At 39.5% G+C, this 20,202-nt stretch overlaps 2 protein-coding genes across 2 annotated transcripts; one reads left to right on the plus strand and one right to left on the minus strand.

Annotated features, from left to right (window-relative positions):
• Positions 1-258: 258 nt before the first annotated feature.
• Positions 259-7,807, plus strand: ldha (lactate dehydrogenase A4). Its single transcript, XM_083917335.1, has 8 exons — positions 259-399; positions 2,700-2,825; positions 3,477-3,594; positions 3,700-3,873; positions 4,025-4,198; positions 4,402-4,519; positions 6,228-6,351; positions 6,511-7,807. The coding sequence occupies exons 2-8, from the start codon at positions 2,700-2,702 to the stop codon at positions 6,673-6,675; spliced, it is 999 nt and encodes a 332-aa protein (XP_083773461.1). The 5' UTR covers positions 259-399; the 3' UTR covers positions 6,676-7,807.
• Positions 7,808-8,192: 385 nt separating this feature from the next.
• Positions 8,193-19,106, minus strand: tsg101a (tumor susceptibility 101a). Its single transcript, XM_083917334.1, has 10 exons — positions 18,750-19,106; positions 17,752-17,839; positions 17,569-17,634; positions 15,940-16,103; positions 15,212-15,338; positions 14,120-14,177; positions 13,809-13,903; positions 10,624-10,826; positions 10,260-10,499; positions 8,193-9,615 (listed from the first exon to the last, which is right to left on the minus strand). Exons 1-10 carry the CDS (start codon positions 18,789-18,791, stop codon positions 9,526-9,528), a joined length of 1,173 nt encoding a protein of 390 aa, XP_083773460.1. The 5' UTR covers positions 18,792-19,106; the 3' UTR covers positions 8,193-9,525.
• Positions 19,107-20,202: the final 1,096 nt, after the last annotated feature.

The following is a 20,202-nucleotide window of genomic DNA, read 5'->3' on the forward strand; positions in this document are numbered from 1 at the left end:
TAGGAACTGAGCCTGGGTAACAGCGATAATTTCAATCCGCATCCTTCATTGTGTAACTGCAGATGATAGACTTACGGAAGAGTACACAGTGGTAACGTTGTGATTCTAGGACATTATGAATCACAATGACAGCCCTCCCTTTTACTCAAAAGTAACACTCAGAGGGGTTCTCGCCGCTTCGCCGCCGCATCCTGCCTCGGACGTGATGAGCAGCACGCTCAGGCAGCCCCAGACACCGCCCGATCTCATTAGTATGTGCGCACGTAGCGTCTACGGAGGAGGCTGTCTTTAAATACAGGGAGACACCCCCTCTGCAGCACCACTTCTGCGGAAAAGCTGCACTCAGGAGGAGCATAACATTCCAGCTCGTGTTTCCACCTGTTTAACTGAAGCCTAAAGGTAAGATAACCTCAAATATTACACAGCAGACTGTATAGGCTCTTGTACACTTCTGGTTTCTGTGGAAACTAACCATTTATTTTGAGTCGTTTGTCGGTACATGGAGGAAAGTAGTTTAAGGGACTTCAGTAACCTGATGCGCATTTAGAGGATACGGAAAAGGGGCGTGTCGCTACTCAATATCGATAATGTTGATTGGTTGTGAATGAGGCTGCCACCAAACTCCGTTTTTTTGACAGACCACCATCATACTCCTATATTCCATTTGTGTAATGGCGTTTTTTTTGTAAAACAGAGGAGCAGACGCAACAGGATGTAGGCCTGTTTGTGTAACAGCCTACTTGTTGCATCAACGCTTTAAGAATGATGTTGGGCTAATAATAACTATAAGAGATAATAGAGAATACAGTATAGAACATATTCCAATGGCCTATCCCAATAATAGGCCTGTAGATGATTAAAACAACCCTATAGTGCAGGTGGTTTGAATCTGTTTCTATCACAGCATCAGATGGTTTATGTTGATGTAATGTACGCAGTGTTACACAAGCGGCCCTCTGCTGCCCCGGGGCGACCACTGTTCACACAGCTGTCTAGGCCATAAATGAACCTTGCAAAGGAAATGCACTGCATCCATGGGAAAGTAGATCCTAATCAGAGTAGTGATGGTGCTGCTGCAGATATGTTGCAGGTATACCTAAGGTCGATTTTGTATTAAGTAGACCTGTTTTATCATTTCTGTAACCGTGTAAAGCTTGGCCAGGTCTTCTCGAAAAAAAATGTTTTAATCAGGGACATCCTGATTTAAATAAAGGCTAAATAAAAACATATTTCATTGCTGTTGTTTCAGGTTTTTGCCACTTTGTGCATAATTTCATATTTATAATCATGTATTCTAAATATTGATCTGCCATAGCATATTGTGTAGTAGCTTACATCTTCTGATTAATCCAACTAATGCCGTACTTTGGAGTGTTGTGGGTGGCAGTCTGTTGACAGTGGCATTAGGATAGATTGGCTACATTCTATGAATGCAAAGCGTGAAGTAAATCTTGTTTTTCCTGCTTGTAAAATTACTCCTGAAATTCAGGAGAATTACAAGAACTGAAAGACAAGATGACCCTCAGCCTGATACCTGACACCCCAATAGAGCTCACACACACACACACACACACACACACACACACACACACACACACACACACACACACACAGTTGGTGAAAATTAAATAAATGTCATAATGTACAAAGGAATATGATAATGCAAGTGTTATATATGGCAGTTTTAGCTGTCCAGTTGTGTGTAACAGCTTCTTACTTTAAGTCCCAGAAATGTGGGAAACTTAACATCCATCTCCCTTTCTCTTTCTAACTATATTGCATTAAGTTCTTTCATCCACTAATAATCCTTGTCATAATCCTCATTCAGTCATGCTACAGTAGTAATTTGGCTGTTTTGTACAGCACATTTCAACAGTAAAGAAAAGGAACTCTGGCCAGCATTGACCATGTACAGTAATCCTGTACTGTAAGCTAACAAAGGGTCCTCTTGTCAAGTACAAACCCAGCTCACCTCAGGGTCAGGTCCTGGTATGTGGTCGGTTCTTAGCTCACCTCTGAGTGAAAGATAATTGGATAAAGGGATATTAGGTATGACTGTCCCACTTACAATATCCCACTATTGTGTGCAAACTCACCACGGAGACGTCTTAAATATCCTCTCAAGGAAGGTATTATGGTGTAAAATCCTGTCAGGCATTCCACTACGTGCTTGTCTGCACATCCCAGAGAACCCTGCTAGTCATGTTGGTGATGTAAGTGGCTGCAACTGTGAACACTCAGCCATGCCTGCCCAACCAGGAAACATGAATAGTAGTGTATGACGTCAGCTGGGGATGGTCTGTGTGTAGACAGGCTGCAGTGCTTTCCCGGGCAGTGGTTACCATGGATACCCAGAGAGGCGCTGTTCTCAAACCATTTATGGAAGTGAACATGAGATAAGAGTGGTAGACTTATTAGGCCAACACTGGAACTTGTGGTTGTCAGAGATCCTGTTCTGGGGGGTTATGAAAAGGGCACACTTTCACTGCTGAAACGAAGGGAAACCCAACATCGACTCAGTCACTGTCAGGATGAGACAGCAGTCACGTACGCCCTTGTGATGCTGCCTATAAGTAACAACACATTCAAACTGTCCCATACATAATACAGCCTTACTGCCTCTCTGTTTCCACCCGCACCCTCCCTCCTTCCCCTTTTATTATCTCCCTGCTTTTTTAACACCTCTTTACTTCCCACAGATGTCCACCAAGGAGAAGCTGATCAGCCATGTGATGAAGGAAGAGCCTGTTGGCAGCAGGAACAAGGTCACAGTGGTGGGTGTCGGCATGGTGGGCATGGCCTCTGCCATCAGCATACTGCTGAAGGTGAGTCAGAGAGAAAAGAGAAAACTTTGAGGTGAAGATCGAGTTGAGGGATGTATGTGGTTGTGTGTGTGAAATTGAAATTAGCGAGGAGAAAATAGATGGAATGACAGCTTGAAAGTAAATTGCTCATAGAGCTGAGTTATTCGAGTACCAAATACAAGAAACATGCTTGGTAAGCTAAGTAGAACTAAAAACCTGCATGCTACCTTTTATAATACAAACTTGAACAGGAAACATTGCATTTCCCTTATATTGTCCTGTTCTTTTCACACACACACACACACACACACAAGTTAGCTGGATCTGTGCCAGCTGAGGAACAAAAGAGAAACCAGGTCACAGGTCTTACAATTAACAATGTTGCTGAACAGCCAAGGCAGAGATGATATCTGATGTCGATGTATACCTGGTAGTTAAACAGACCCTACATGAACCCTACATAGTTTCTGCCCAAGCCCCACCAGAGCCAGAACCATGGCTGCAATTAAAAACCTGAATTACCCCTGCGTATACACATGCATTATTCATGACATTGCACATGACTGTAAGGGCCCAATCAGGTTGGGGGCAGATAATCAAAGCTCTAGTAAGAGGCACTGTGTAAAGTGTGTAGTGAGTTTTCAGATTGACTTATTGTATGTCTATAATCAGGACTTGTGTGATGAGCTGGCCATGGTTGATGTGATGGAGGACAAGCTGAAGGGTGAGGTCATGGACCTGCAGCACGGATCCCTCTTCCTCAAGGCACACAAGATTGTGGCAGACAAAGGTGAGAACACACCAAAACAACTAAAAACCTTTGACCCTTGAATAATTTGTCCCTCGAGTCGTACTAATAAAATATTATTCTTATTATTCTTTCTCAATTTGTCAGACTACAGTGTGACAGCCAACTCCAGAGTGGTGGTGGTGACGGCAGGCGCCCGCCAGCAAGAGGGCGAGAGCCGTCTTAACCTGGTGCAGCGTAACGTGAACATCTTCAAGTTCATCATCCCAAACATCGTCAAGTACAGCCCCAACTGCATCCTCATGGTGGTTTCTAACCCAGGTTAGACAGGCGGGGGTGTGAACAAGGGAGGGGTTGGGAAATGTGAGAAGAGAAGGCGTTGGCTTGAAATAATAATAATACGGGTTACACCTGTAGCTCAGCACAGCTGAAATTATCATCATTTTAAGAGTTATCCCCGTTACCCTTCCAGTGGACATCTTGACCTACGTGGCCTGGAAGCTGAGTGGTTTCCCCCGTCACCGCGTCATTGGCTCTGGCACCAACCTGGACTCCGCCCGTTTCCGCCACCTGATGGGAGAGAAGCTCAACCTCCACCCTTCCAGCTGCCACGGCTGGATCGTCGGAGAGCATGGAGACTCTAGTGGTATGCAGCCCTGACTAAAAATAAAATCTTTGCCAGCTCTTCCACTGTACTTGCTCGTTGGTCTGCTGCAGACCTTTTAATGCAGCTACATCATTTGCATGTTTTATGTCGCCATGATAGCCTTTGTGTATAGACTTTGGCTTCACGATTAACTCATTTAACACTGTTGTGTGCGTGTGTGTGTGTGCGCCTGTTTCTCATAGTGCCTGTGTGGAGTGGTGTGAATGTTGCTGGAGTTTCTCTGCAGAGCCTCAACCCACAGATGGGGGCTGAGGGTGACAAGGAGGACTGGAAGGCTGTTCATAAACTGGTGGTTGATGGGTAAGTACAGTTTATTTTCCAGTAATCCACCAATGAGATGAAAGAACTCCCCCAAGTCCCCTGCAAACCACATTTTTTGTCAGACATTTATCAATCTAATCTGCAAAACAATCAGCAATGTACATAGAGGCCATTTGTCCAGCACAGAGGTGGGAACCATAAATATTGTGTTTTATTGAAACAGACCTTTGGCTTTCAGTCACAGTTGCCTATAAACATAATGACAAAAGATACCAGCAGGCACAATTGAATCCAGTGGAGCTGACTAGCCTTGCTGAGGAATTTGGCTAGGGCTGTGAGCCAAAAGGCAAGCGGTGGCGTGTATACACAGTGCACTGCTGTGTGAAGGGTTCACTAGAGCCTGGCAGCTAGTACAAATACAAAAGCTATGCTTCTCTTTGTAATATAATGCTGTAAAATAGAGTGCATGGCCTCAAACTCCCGGTTGTGCATTAATGAAACACCAAACCATATTAAATCCTGATGAAAAACGGGTTCACTCAAAAAACAACTTTAAAGGCCCAATATTATGCTCATTTTCAGGTTCACACTATTTTGGGTTGTGCATGATTACATGCTTTAATGTTTAAAACCACTTTATTTTTCTCATCCCTTCAGTCTGAATATACCTGTATACACCCTCTGTCTGAAATGCTCCATTTTAGCACCTGTTTCTTTAAGCCCCCCTCCTAAAAATCCCTAGTCCGCCCTGATTGGTCAGCACTTTCTCTATCTTAATACAGGCTGTGTGCATTTCTCTGGATTGAGCTTTTTGATATGTTGTCAGTATTTATATAGCACCTAGACCTTATCATAATCCAAAAAGAAATCGAAATCTCACTTTTTATAACATGCAATCCTAAATGACCTCTCCGTGGTATCTTATCAGCATTGCCACATTTGTTACTTATGTCTGTTGTTGTATTTTATAATAAGAAGTTGTGATGCAACAGTTTGCCCTGTAAACTTTGATATCGTGCCATTTCATTGTCAGCCAAGCTTACTAATCTTACAATAGCAATAGGTGTTTAAGGAGGTCACACTTGCACAACAATAGTCGACTCATCAAAGATGTTTGCAAAGATTTCATGTATGAGACAAAGACAGGGGGCAGATGTACACAAAGGATAGGACAAAGAACATCGGCAAAGATGCACGATTCTCCATCTGCATGGCCCGAAGAGCTCCTTACCATTTTTATGTTTGACATTTTTTTAACATTTGTTTTGAACAGGAAGACATCCTTGTTTTTTCAGGATATTGTGAAGGCATACTTACAAAACTTTACTGTAGAAATGCAGATTTAGGTACAGATTTTAGTTTATGGTACCTTTTTCATCAAGTATAGTCAGCTAAAGACGTGGACCAGGTTTATTTATTTGTCACTTTGGTATTTGCATGCATACATACATACATACATACATAGAGTATATCAAGCTCAACACAGCAGAGGTTTGTTCCCCCACAAACCTCTGCTGTTCCGATAAACCGGAACAAACCTGCGAGTTTCATTCCAGTTTGCACTTCTCTTGTGAAGATAAACAGCTGCCTCTGCAGGATGAAAGCAGCTGGAAAGAAAATCACTAGATATATTAGAGGAAAATTACAAAGTGGGAGTAAACACTGTCCCAAATACCAAAGCAGACTTTATTTTTCCCCAGGAGACATGCTTGTTCTCACTCTTTCATATTGTTTGTATGCACTGCAGGGCCTATGAGGTTATCAAGCTGAAGGGATACACTTCCTGGGCCATTGGTATGTCTGTTGCTGACCTGGTGGAAAGCATCACTAAGAACCTGCACAAAGTGCACCCCGTGTCCACACTGGTCCAGGTGAGGAGATAGGCAGCCAGCCATACATTTAAGCTTTTGGCATATTTCATGAATTCTATATGATGAAACCTAACATTCACACAAACATACTGTACATTCTTCGTATATTGTGAAACTGCCCACAAACCCTGACCTTGCTGTCCTTATGTTGTCTGAAAGGGCATGCATGGAGTGAAGGATGAGGTCTTCCTGAGCGTCCCTTGTGTCCTGGGCAACAGCGGTCTGACGGATGTGATTCACATGACACTGAAGCCCGAAGAGGAGAAGCAGTTGGTGAAGAGCGCCGAGACCCTGTGGGGCGTACAGAAGGAGCTCACCCTGTGAACAGCACTGCTCTGAATTCTCCAATCCACTTTGAAACCACACTCAACACTTTGTGGTTGACTCCCTCCTAGCATACCTCCTGTGCCCCTCATGACAACAGGCTCTGAATATCCAAAAAAAAAAGGCCAAGTGTTTGTAGCTAAACCAGTAGAAGCTAGATTTTACCTTCAGATATTCACACATGGATGTGATTTTCCTTTGCAAACTCCCTCCCTCTCATTCTCGTCCCACCATGACTGAATTTTCTGAAGAAAAACATCCTTTTAGCCTTTGAGCTCAGCGTGTGCTGGAGCGAGGGCGTATCTAGTTGTTGTCCTGTCTAAAACAAGGCCTTCACATATTAAGTGTATACATTTAATGTACTGTATGTTACTGTGCACTGTTGTTGTGCTGCTTCCTCTGCACACTCCTTGTTCGTAGATGGTACTTATTCTGTGTATTCTGTGATTGATATCAGTTGGTTTTTTTCCACTTGGTAATCTGTTTATTTTTTTATTTGGAGTATAATGGATGCATTCCATTCTCTATGAGGAGGGCTTCCTATCCACCTACAGTTACAATACTGCTGCATATGTCACTGGGCCCACACCCTGTGATACCAAAGTACCTTATCATTTGAGAAAAGCAATGCCACATACTACACTGTGTGGTATTGAAGCTTTTGTAAACAACTCAAACCACAAGTGCACTAAATGAAAATAACTGCAAGGTTGAAAGATCTGTAAAACATAATGGGTTGCTAACAAAGTGACTTGCTATACTTTATCTAAGCAAAGAGATAACAGAGAACCAATGGGAAAGAGTCAGTGACAATCATGGCCTAGATGCAGGTTATGAACCATTACAGAAGGTAGTGATCTTGAAGGTGTTGTTTGCACACCCTAAATACCCTCAAAGGGTTTTTGTATTTATTTTACTCCAACTGACTCAACAAAGGTCATCAAGAGAAAGAAAAAGATGGTATTATTTATAAATGTTAATACTGTTAAGATCTATTTATGTATTAATGTTACAACCATGGATATGGTCTATTAATCACTTGACTCACTGAGTAACTGTACCTGTCACGGCAGCTGGATATTGATTTTTATTTGCCGTAACATCAAATAAATCTGCCAGGATGATACAAGTCCATCATTTTCCCTTTCTTGCGTTTGTCAAACCAAACTTGCAAAAGCCAGTTTGGATGTGATCACAGGGCAGCTGACTCAGCCACTCTCAGGGCAGAGCTATGGGTCAACACATGAATGAATGAGCAAGATGAACATACTGGTAAATACCGCTGATGACAAATACCACTATTTTAAAATGGGTTACTGTGTTTGATCAGTGAGAAGTAACTACTTACTATTAATTACACTAACTCACAAATGTTAAAGTATTTTGGTGGTTTGTCCAATAGGTGTGTGACAGAAAACATTAGCGGTCACTTTTCAATTACAATTCTTAAAATCTATTCAGTGGGGAAAAAAACTGATGAATGAAATGATCACAAAGATGAACCATTAAATCAGATTTTTTTTTATTTGTACTGATTTACATAAATCTACAGATATAAAAGAACAGGTGGTCTATGGTTGAAGTGGAAACAAGAAAAAAAAAAACAACAGCAGATATTCTATCATACAATTCAAAGTGCATTTAGTAAAAGGCTAATGTAAATGAGACCTGTTTGAAAATTTTACATAAGTTAACTTTTTGATTAGTACAATATATATTTTTTTTGTACCCTCCAAACGCTCTGGCTTTATTCACAACTTTCTTCCTCGTGTTTACTGAAAACCTAGTGGACAGCACAAGGAAAACAGAAAAGTAAAGAAAAACAAAAAACATCATTTCCTTTTGTAATACCTCAGAATAAAGTATGCCAAGACTGTAAACAACCTTTAATAGAGATGCTGTACAGAGTAAAACAACCACTGTACAGAACTGGTTAATGCAGTCAGCCTGAAGGGCAGACCTGAGCAGCTGACACTAAGAACCTCGCTCGCACCATTGTAGAGAGAGACGAGGAAACAGAAAATACAAAGTGTGGTCGAGTGGCAGGGGAGCACAAAACTTAGCACATTACGGCGACTCAAACAAGGCAGTGAATAAACACAGTTCATTTCCACGTTCATCATCACCTCTACTATATGAAAAGTGATCACTTTGACTCCGTGGCTACTGAACATAACCCAGACCTCATACAGGATTCAGCCCCCCCCATCCTGAAAGGTTGCCCTGGGGTATTTATGTCAGAGCCTAACCTTTTCATTATGAGGAGAGTGGGCATACTGGACTCTCTACAAAGCCACTGTACTAGCCCCCAACAATTTGAGCTTACTCGCCAAATGACTTTGTCTGGCAAAGGGATTGCGACCAGAACATGTGGGCGACCCCCGCAATGCAACGTTTACAGGTCGACACACTAACTCACTGTACGCCCACCCAGCTATACCACAAACACACAGGGCAAACACAAAACAGGCTACCACCTCACTTTTACCAATATGGCATGTGTGTTAAGCATGTTTTTGTGTCAACCACAGTACCTGGTTCCCGATGTGGCCACAGTGGGTTTTATGCAATATTTTGGCGCGAATGGGTCACGACTGCATAATGATCTCAAAAGAAACATTTGGTCAGATCAAAATACAAATTATATCCTACAAGAACTGTGGCCACAAGGAACAGACCAGTTCTCTATAAATGTTGCATTTTTAATCAGTCTGTTGTTGCTGTTCAGACAGACAAGAACAGATTTTTATAGAGATTAAAAAAGGACAGCTACAAGAAGATATTAAAAAGGGAATAAAACAGAGGAGGAAGAGAGGACGAGAGCATGTTTCCTGGTAGTCCGTGTAGAGGTCAGTAGAGGTCACTAAGGCCGGCAGTCTTGCGGGCTTTCTGCATTAGGGCACGAAGCTGGAACTGCTTCCTGGACAGAAGGCGTACATGCTATAACAAAAGAGAATAAAAATCATTAAGACGAATACCTTAAGGAGTGTCTAAACGGTAGACGTTTCAGACGCGTTTTTTAGCTGTCCATCTCAATTGGGGAACAGATAAGCATCTATTGTAATAAATACAACTGTCTACACCTATTGCATAATGGCTAACGTTTCTGTATGTATGTATGTATGTATGTACGTATGTATGTATGTATGTATGTAAAACTGCGACCGAAGCATATTCGTTACGTTTCAGGTCTATTTTGTATCTTCTGTTTTAAGCACAGAATTCCAGAAGGCCCTTTCACAGAGCCTGTTCGTTAGGGGACTGTTGTCAGTGTGAATGGTACGAAGACCTTTTACACTGTGTTGGTATCTGAAAAAACTCAATACCGACTGAACACATCCTGTATAGACAACTTGTGATTCCACTAAAACTCAAGCAAATTCGTTATATTATATACATTATTCGGCTTTAAAAAGCCAGATGATGTATAAAATATAATAAAGCAGGAATGTGTTTCAATTGGGCAAGTCTTCATACTTTGAGCTCCTCATCATGCTGCTCTGTTAACATTTTGCTTTCGCCTGTGCAGGCTGAGTAGACATCATTATGTTATGCAGTAGTTGTAGATGTATTGATGTGGTCACCTTAAGAAAAACCTCCAGGTCTATGACGCCCCTGCGGAGGGCCTCTCCCAGGTAGAAGATAGTGTCCTCAATTGCATTTTCTTCAGCATATAGGTTCAGGATCTGCTTGTACAGCGGCGCTGTGGGCACGATGACGTCGTCAATGTCATTGTTCTCCGACTGGTTCTCCATCTTCTCCAAGGCCTCACTTAGCTCCTCGTCCTTTCTCTTCAGCAGCTCGATGTTCCTGTCAACCTCAGACTAGAAGAAGCATATGATAAACGTTACAACCATGTCATTTTTGTTGTTATGGTAAAAATTAAAAGGTATAGGAGGAAACACAACCGTAGAGGACAGCACTTGAAATAAGCGGAGGATCTCTCACCACTTCCTGGTCCAGTCTTGAGACCATCTCTTCCAGTCTCTGATGTCCTTTCTTGAGGTCCTCCTCTGTTCGCTTCAGGGCGTCCAGCTCCGCCTGAGCTCTGTCCATCTCCTCCTTCATTCTCCAGCGGAGCTTGTCACTCACAGCTGAAATCAGAGATGCGCGGATGGTGTCTTCGCCAATGGTGCCATCTCTGTTCGGGCCTGAACAGGAAGAAGTTAAGAAGTGATGTGAGTGAACAGATGAAACTGAAAATAAATATCCTGTGCAAGGCTTTTTGTGTTAGAGTATACTGTACAGTGTAGGGTTGTCACGAGAACCGATACATGCGATACCTTTCGATTCTAAAATAAAACAACCACCAACAATGCCTATTTTTTGAGGCAACCGAGGCACTATAAGTTTTGGTGCTGTGACTCTTCCAGAACTAACGGGGGCCGTATAGTGAGTGTTCCAGTCATACTTGTATTCAGAAGTAGGATATCAAGGAGATGTGGCAACTCACATGGCATAACAAACCAAACCCCATGTGGAAGTGAACTACACCAACTGCTTTGCCCCGACTCGATGTAAAAGGCACCAAGAGGCGTGTATTGAAGTGCTTTGCGTATGAGGAAGATGACCGTGGCGTTATCATCAATTTGCAGGAGCCACTTTGCAAACAATGCTCCCATTGTCTTCAGACCGAGGGAGGCCATACTTCCATTTGAGTGTTTACGCAACAACAAGCAACTTTCAAAACTGACACCTTTCCTCAAACAAAATTATAAAGACGGTTCAGATAGGTAACGGTACAGCTACTAATCCAAGGTGATTTTTGATTTGATATATTAACAACATCTAAACGTTTAAACAAGTTAACGTTTCCTTTCCTGAAATACACGTCACATGATGTTCGGGATGGCTCGCGGGCACACCGGTTGCAATAATACCTTGTGTTATATAGCATACATGCTGTAGGTTTAACGTTAGCCTGTACCTCGTAGTAATGCAGCCTTGGCAAATCAGTTAGCACGCCTCTTTACAGTTCAGTCGGTCTTATCAACTAATAAAAAAAATGTTTGCAAACATTTTTTTGGTAATGATTTCACATTAACTATCTGCCACCACCATGTCTTTAAAAATGACTGCATCTACTGTTAGTAATTAGGTGTGTGTGTGTGCATTCTCTGGAATGTAGGAATCATAAGTTGTTGCACTACGACCAATGGTTGAACTGTATTCTGTTATGTCATATTCTGTATGTTATAGAAATGGCATTTTAATATTTAGCAAATTTGCTAATAAAGAAGTTCACGTTTAAGTAAATGAGAGCTTTTTTTTACCATGGTATCGAATGGGCACCGAGAATCGTCTAATTTCACTGGTAATGGCACCGACTACTGATTTTTTGGTATTGTGAAAACTCTGGTACAGTGACATAAAGGATTGACTTAATTAACTGTACAACTTGAGAAGATTGGTAAGGTGACTCCAGTTTCAAATGTATATGCTTATAATATACTTGCTTTTGACCCATAGCTGTAATTTTGGAGGTTAAACCGGAATTCCACAGATGACTGTTCATTTCTTGAATAATGTGAACATTCAGTTTGATCACGAAACAGCCTCAGCCTGGTTTAAAAAAGACCAAGCCTGAAAGCCTGCTGCACGGCTCTTTGTTCCGGACTGCATGGCAAAGACAAAAGATGCCATGTGACCCAGCAGGATCACACGATGACACCCAGGTGTGAACTTTTCAAGGGACCCAAACTGTCAGTCTAATGGTCAAAAGTTCAAATGTCAATGAGTTTGTTGTTCACAACAGATTTTCATTTATAATTAATTCAAGCTAATTGCAAGTGTTTTAGCAGGTGTGCAAAAGAATACAACTGTCAACAGTTTTCACAACTACCACTTGCACATGGTTTGCTGATCAAAACGGATGTTGAATTGATTCTCAGGGAAATTATCACACTCTTCACAATTTCGCAATAATCGTTCATCTTTGAACCATCGCATTCAAAATGATGAATTTAAAAAAATGTGTCAGACATACATACATGTGTATTCCATGAATGAAATTAAAATTGTTATTTTAAACATCGGTATTGGCCCAGAAGTTTACAGTTGGTTCATCCTTACAAAAATAATAACATCAGTTATGAGTTAATAGAACACCATCACAAACAAAAGCCTCAAAAGCTGTAAGAGAAAATGTACTGATGGCTGTCTTTGGAATCAGGACCCCCTTATGTGCAGTGTGGAGTCAGCACAACAAATGTCAGAGGTGAGATCTAAGTAGTGTACGGGCAAACACTTTTTCTGCTTTACTAAATATAGAATACAGCTAAAGCTCTGCCAACACTTCAGTGCAGTGCTGCTAGTTGATGTTGTGACAGCTGATGGGTGCCATGATCATAGGTCTGTCTTTGTGTGGAGTTACTGTTCCCAACCTAAATATAGCAATGTCTGAGTGGGTTAGACCCATCCTACCCTTTGGCCTTTAATGCTCCCCACTCTGGTTACACCAACGACCTTTCCGTGGTGGCTCAGCGGGCCACGGAAGTCACACAAAGGGCATGAGAGTTTAAGTCAAAAGGCCAAATGTCTTAATTCAGAGTTAACTAAGGGACATGGAAAGGGGGACGTATTATTTTTTTCCAGGGGTGAATTAAGTATTGAATCATCATATTAAAAACATATTTAATATGAGGGTATGTGAATGTCAACATGCCTTGATTTGATTTGATATCTTCAGCGGCTTCAGAGTCCTTCACTGTCACCATGTATGTACGTGAGGAGGCACCGGCTGTCTGGAGGTTCAGATAAAGTAGACCTTGCAGATGCCCAGGCTCCAATGGTACGCAGTCTGGACTAAGGCTTACACAACATTGTTTTGTTTTCTCCAAGGTGGCCTGATTGCACATGGTTCTGAATGACGTCGGACATACATGATATGAGGCTGAAGTGATTGTTCTGTACTTCTGATTGTTCTGTGCGTTTGCAAGCTGTACCAAAATCTTCTGATATATCGGATCTGTGTTGAAATAAAGAAATCTCTCTCCACCAATTGAAAAATGAAGGCGAAAAAGAAAACGAAACGTGCATGTATTTTACTGTGCTTCTGCAGTTTGTAAAACATATGAACCCTTTTCAACTATAAGATAAATAAAGCAGCCCCGATACGACATGTGCATACATACCCCCTGTGGAAACTGGAGTCTGGCTAGGGTAGTGTGCAGGTCCAGCATTGGCTGGGTAAGAGTTGCCCCCTGGGTATTGGTATGCCGGATAGCCTCTGCAAAAAGTGAAATGATAAAGAAAATGCTAATTATTTATATTTTTTAAAATCTCAGTCTTCCAACTTTAATTTTTTTGCTATAAATGGATCAGAAGCGATTGTTGTTTCCTAATAATAAATATGCTTCTGAAGGAACCGTGAAAACAAAGGTGCCAGGACCGGTTAGTTGGGAAATACAGAAGAGGGTGGAAATCTGTTTGGCAAACATCTTACCCTGGGTTGGGATTTGGGCCGTAGGGTGAAACTGCAGGCATACCAGGCATGTAGGAAGCTGAGGTAGAGAGACAATGAAACAATGAGACCTGTGGATATACGGGTGAAAATAATCTTCATCTCTCCACTTTCATTTTTCCACGGTGTGCTGCAGTGGTATCTGTGCTCCATCTAGTGCTCAAGGAATTAAATGCATCACTTAAACCATGAAGCAATAATAAGGCATGTGCACCAATATACATCAGCATCATTGAACATGATTCCTGAAATTCTGATGTGAAACTAACTAATACACTGCCATAGTATGAAAATACTGTGGTCCCTGACATAACTTCACACACCATTCATTTTACAGTGAGAAACTACTACGAAATAATACAATAAAAAACCAGAAAAAAACATGGTCAGAAAAGAGTTTAACTAAAGAGCAAATGCATATACGGGAGCGTGTATGGCTGTGCTAAATCTGGTGTTTGGTGTATTACAATATCAACCTTTCAGCTCTAAAATACACAATAGTATGCAACAGTCTAAGCCAAACCTCAGATGATTGTGGCAGGTAAGATATATGTTCAACCTTGACTGTAAAGTGAGAAGTTCATACAAGATCTTAAAATAGGTCTTCATTTGTAATATTTTGAGGAGCCGAGTGTCATGTATCACATTTTGTAATTTTGTTAACCTTTATGTGCAAAATGTGACATACCAATTAAAAACAGTTCTAAACTGGCCAAAACATTGTAAAAGACAAATTTGAAGAACGATCAGAAGTTCTATTTAATCAAATTATTGAGAGTAATACAGACTACAGTCTTAAGCACACCTAGGTAAATCTAAAGCATTTAGGTAAATACTAAAGTGTAACAAATTTTTTTTTTTTTTTTAGAAAGGTGTTTATTCAACTTCAGATATTTTGGAAGCTGTAGTGCCTCCTTTTTCCCCCACACAAAAAAATTATCAGGAATTGTTGCAGAGGTGTCAAGTGCCATTAACAGCAATTCAAAATGCATTTACACCACTATGTATTTACACTATTGTTACAGTTAGGATAATAGATTAACGTGTTGATCAACCAAAAGTGAATTCACTCACGGTTAGGGGGTCCAGCTGCTTGGAACGCTTGGTAGGGGGCTTGTGTGGTGGGGCGAGAAAACACAGGAGGCTCCTCTCCAAAAACCACAATCATCACCTGAATCAGACCATACAAGTCTGACTGTGGCTGAAAGACATACGGTGACGGGCATGTTTTATTAAGAGAGACAACACATTTCAAATGATCAACAGGCAAGTCACTATTCAAATATAATCTATAGACATAGGTACAATTTGTGGCCTTCATGAGTACACCATTTTCTGCTGACTGAATCATAGACACACATCCAAAATATTACAGGGAGCTAAAGTTTAACTTACTGTTATACTGTAAACAGAATTGTATGTTAGAGCCCCCTTCTACAGATTTTGAAAATGTCACTGCAGAAGTGAAACCTTAAAATCCTGTTAAACAGCATTACCCAAAGTGTTTGTATTGTTTGTTTATTATTCATTTTCAATCTATGTTTTTATATCTTATATCATAGCACCTTTCAACAATGAGGTAATTCAAAGTGTTTTACATAAAACATTATAAGCTTTGGAAACAAATACATACAAAATGAGATTTAGATTAAAAAAAAAAAATTATAATAATACAAAATAAAAACAAAAAAGACATTTTCCTTAGTCAATTATTAATTTAGTACATTTTTCAAGACAGGCAATAGAAATTACAGTTCAGTACAAGCAATTATAAATTGTTTTATTGACTGAAAGGCACTTACATGCTTCCACTCATGTAAATAAGGCAGGTAGATCTTGCCGTTGGCATCAATGTGCTTGCCAGTTTTGATCATCATAGCACTGGTAGGTTTTACAAAACATATGGGAGGGTTGTAGGGATACGTGTCCAGCAACCACAGACACACTGGGATGTTGTAGATATTGCCTAGAGGAAACAAACACACGCTATGTTATAATATGATTATATAATGTGTTTTTAATTCTCAACATCCATCAAACCACCATTTACAGTTGATGAATGTAATATCGAGGCACACTTCTGCATTGTTTTTTTCAGGAGAATTGGGGTCCTCTACATGAGGTAAAAAACAATTATGATGTATTGTACACATTAACATTTTACAGCCTAAAAATATCCTGCAACTTTGTCTTTATATCAAGCAGGATAGCAATGTACGTTAGTAATCCCAAACCCGGCGTAGAGAAACTATGGGTTTAGCTTAAAGCTCACCATAAACTGATCTGTCAAAAGACATGCTCCATTTCCTGAATGCAATTTAAACCATGATGCCAGAAAAGTAGGAAAACTGGCAGATCAATGTCATGGAGTAACACATTACAAGATGCAGTTTGTTTGAAGATTAAACCGGCTTGTTCTAAATTTGTATTTGTTTTGGTTCAGGTGGATTCTCACCTCAACTGACACAAAGAGGCATTTGCCTTTGCTACTCACTCTACTTGAGCCTAGGGCTGGGCGATATGACCAAAATCTCAAATCACAATAAAGGGATTTTCAGATCCCGATAACAATAGAAATCACAATATTGCACATCTTCTGTAAACTCTGTTCTGGTCCAGACACTGCTGACAACGCAACGCAATGGAATCGCACACATCACGAAACAATTCCTTTGGTATCTACGTGCATTTACATTCAATGGCTGCTCTCAATTCAGCGACTGTTGCAGGACTCAAAGCGTAGACTTTGTCTTTTAGGTATCCCCATAATATATATATTGAGTTATCCGTTGCTAAAGTGTTTATACATATTTTGGGACACCCTGTAAATATTGCTGATTTCTGATACGGGAATCTTATTTAAAGTATTGTTGTTATAACATAAATGTGTTTTGTTCGCATCTGTCTTTGACGATAGCTGACAGTATATCAAGAACTGTAGTTTCACTTTCACGGCGCTGTGTCAGACTATGGGACTGACGGTACAGCCGTAATTAGCCGATCATTTGTAAATTTCAATGAAATTTCACTGTGTGTGTGTGTGTGTGTGTGTGTGTGTGTGTGTGTGTTTATGTTTGTGTGTTACAGTTGTTTTCTGGCGATTTATGAAGAGAGTAACACCATAGCTGAACAAATAACGCTCGGAGCGACTCCTTTCATATTCAGCTTGTAGAGTGCATGATTTATGACACCGCAAGATACATAAATATGAAACATTTTTCTATTGCCATATGATAAATATGGTCACATTGTACAGCCCTACTGGAGCCTAAAGATGACATGGTTGATTTTAAAAAGTTTATGATAAATAGATAAACAGAGCAAGCTAGAATAAGCAAACAAGAGCGAGACACAATGTGTACTATGTTTGCTTGTTTTGTTTTTTATACAGAGAAACAGTTTTTTTAGAAAGTGAGATAAACACTATTTACCTCTGTAGCTCACTGGGACAGTTCCTGTCAAGCTCATCAGGTCTCTTGTGGAGCCATCATTAAACACTGAAACAGAAGCTCTCATGTCAACTAGCAAAACAAGTATCTACCAACATATGAGCATAAATATATAACTGACACAAGGCAGTTAAAAAAACAGGATATCAGTATTATTCAATTTACCGTAAGCATCCATAACTGGCTTCAAGTCTTTGTACTGGGAGATGACATTGGTTATCTCCCGAACAGTCAGATCTCTGTATTTGTATTGCTGGACAATGACAACAAAAGATGAAAAAGTAATGTACTGTATGTCAGTATATTGAAAGTTTAGACACAATCACTGACACTCAGGTTACACATTTTAGACAGAAATTATACAACCTATGAAACAAGTCACTAAGGAAGTAATTTTAGTGTATCCCAGTTTGCAGTTGTCTCCTCTGTGTCTGCTTATATACAATAATGTTTAAATCAGGTCCTAAAGGCACAATTTGTGTTTTGAATGTGAAAATTGTAGCCTCAACACTAAGGTAAAAAGGCATGACTGGAACTTGCTATTACTCCCAGATCGAGACAGATTGGTTAAGATGTGAGATTTATTCCTAAATCTGGGTTATTCATTAAATATATTTAGTATCCAAATAAAAATTCACAATTTAAAAATATAAAAACTTAAAATAAATAAAAAGAAAAGATTTTTAGAATAGAAAGAAAGAAGGGAACTTAGGAAAAAACAAATAATCTAAATAAATAAATAACAAATAAACAAACAATGATAATCAAACCCCTTTATCTCTGTGGCCTGTTGTAACTAGCATGTCGAATCATTGTTTCCAAAAAAACACCCTGCAGCCAAATATTAAACTAAAAATTGAGGTTTTAAAACATGTTTATAGTTAATATATTAAAGATGTTAGCTAGGTAGCTTTGCTAAATGTAAGACGTAATTAGCCTATGTTAACACGAAGATTTGGTCTACAGGATTTCAGATAAGTACAACGCATTAGTGATCCTTTATTACAAAAACAATATGTTGAAAGTAAAGTTACTAAATCTGAAACTAAAATGGGCAGTTCTCATATCAGGAAACGTCCACTTACCGACAGTCATGTTTAGTATCGGTAACATTCACGTCAGCTAACGTACTACCGTCAGCAAACAAGTGCCGCAACACTTACCTTCAGCATTTTCTTTAGGACACCTTCGTTGACAACTGCCATGGTTTTTGACGTGTTGTTTTCACCGCGTTTATATATGAGTTAAGTTTGTGAACGGCTGACTTTTAAGCCAGCTACACTGACAGCTAACACAAGCTAACTGAATGCTAGGCTAAAGTTAGCCCAGCCTTGGGCCCGACTGACGTTACAATTAAGACAATGGTTCGGCGTCTATGAGCCCCACTGTCCAACACGAGTAATGTATCTGTTGTTAACGGGCCGAGATTCAATACATTTAGTTACAATAGAAAACAGTTAATAATAGTTGTAAAAAGGGGCCGAAAAACAAATATCCGATGGTCAACAAAAGGAATTTCCGGTATTCCACCTGACTGCTTCCGGTACGCATGTGACGTCAGTAGTGTTCAGTGCAGAAGGCGTGGTCCCAGTTAGACGAGTTTTTTCTTTTCTCTACAAATATTATTTATTTATTTATAATTATTAATAATAATAATAATAATAATAATATTTTCCCCCATTTTCACACATTTTCTGTATTTTATTTTTTATTAATACAGACAGATAGTATACAAACACATAACATAATACAATGGTAAGACAAGAAACATCAACAGCACAAATATTATACAAAGAAAAAAACAGAGATAATAAAAATAATAAAAGACAAAAAGGAAGAAAAAAAGAAAAATAATATTATGTTAATAATAAAAGTGTACGTAGTATTTACACAAAACACTATGTTGTACAATTCTATTGAAAGTTTTCCACAAAAAATACTGACAAACTTGTTTATTTTGACTTTTTATTTATAATACCAGAATGAATAAGTAATTTTTAACAAAAGGTTATATTTATTAATAGTCCTGTCTTTGGGAATTTTCAAAAAGTCAAGTTTTTGCTTCCACTGAAACATTTAATGAAATAAGTCTGATGCAACACAAGTAGTAGGTTTTTATCTTAACCAAAGAGTTGTCAGAATGTCAGTTCTATATTATCTGTCAAAATTAAATGAATCATAAACCTTCTATAATTTACCATGCTTAACTGGGCTGCACCTGGCTGTGTGTGTGTGTGTGTGTAATTCAAATTACTAACGTTTCTCTTCACTGGTCAAAAGTCCAAACATTTGTGGATAAGAACACAACAAATGCCTTTGGGTGCAGCTTTATGAGCTTGTGAGGCAATTCAAGATTAGTTTATATTCATATGAAAACACTGATACATACCTATGAAAAACATTGATATATACAGTATATATATATATATATATATATATATATATATATATATATATGTATACATATGTATACATATGTATATATGTATGTATTTATGTATGTACTAAGAATACAACACATTCACACACCAAACACAGTCAATATTTTCGCAGCATTGACAGTCTAAATCCATTTGAAAAATAGATATTGATCATGTTGTTATTTGTCTATAAATT

Source organism: Echiichthys vipera (genome assembly GCF_963691815.1).
Source record: "Echiichthys vipera genome assembly, chromosome: 7".
NCBI classification, from domain to species: domain Eukaryota; kingdom Metazoa; phylum Chordata; class Actinopteri; order Perciformes; family Trachinidae; genus Echiichthys; species Echiichthys vipera.

Coding starts and splice junctions, on each gene's coding strand:
- ldha (XM_083917335.1), top strand. CDS start 2,700: ATGTCCACCAAGGAGAAGCTGATCAGCCATGTGATGAAGGAAGAGCCT. Junction 2,826..3,476: donor CCATCAGCATACTGCTGAAG/GTGAGTCAGAGA, acceptor GTCTATAATCAG/GACTTGTGTGATGAGCTGGC. Junction 4,520..6,227: donor CATAAACTGGTGGTTGATGG/GTAAGTACAGTT, acceptor TATGCACTGCAG/GGCCTATGAGGTTATCAAGC.
- tsg101a (XM_083917334.1), bottom strand. CDS start 18,791: ATGGCAGTTGTCAACGAAGGTGTCCTAAAGAAAATGCTGAAG. Junction 10,500..10,623: donor CAAGACTGGACCAGGAAGTG/GTGAGAGATCCT, acceptor TGCTTCTTCTAG/TCTGAGGTTGACAGGAACAT. Junction 9,616..10,259: donor ACCTGGAGGTTTTTCTTAAG/GTGACCACATCA, acceptor CTTTTGTTATAG/CATGTACGCCTTCTGTCCAG.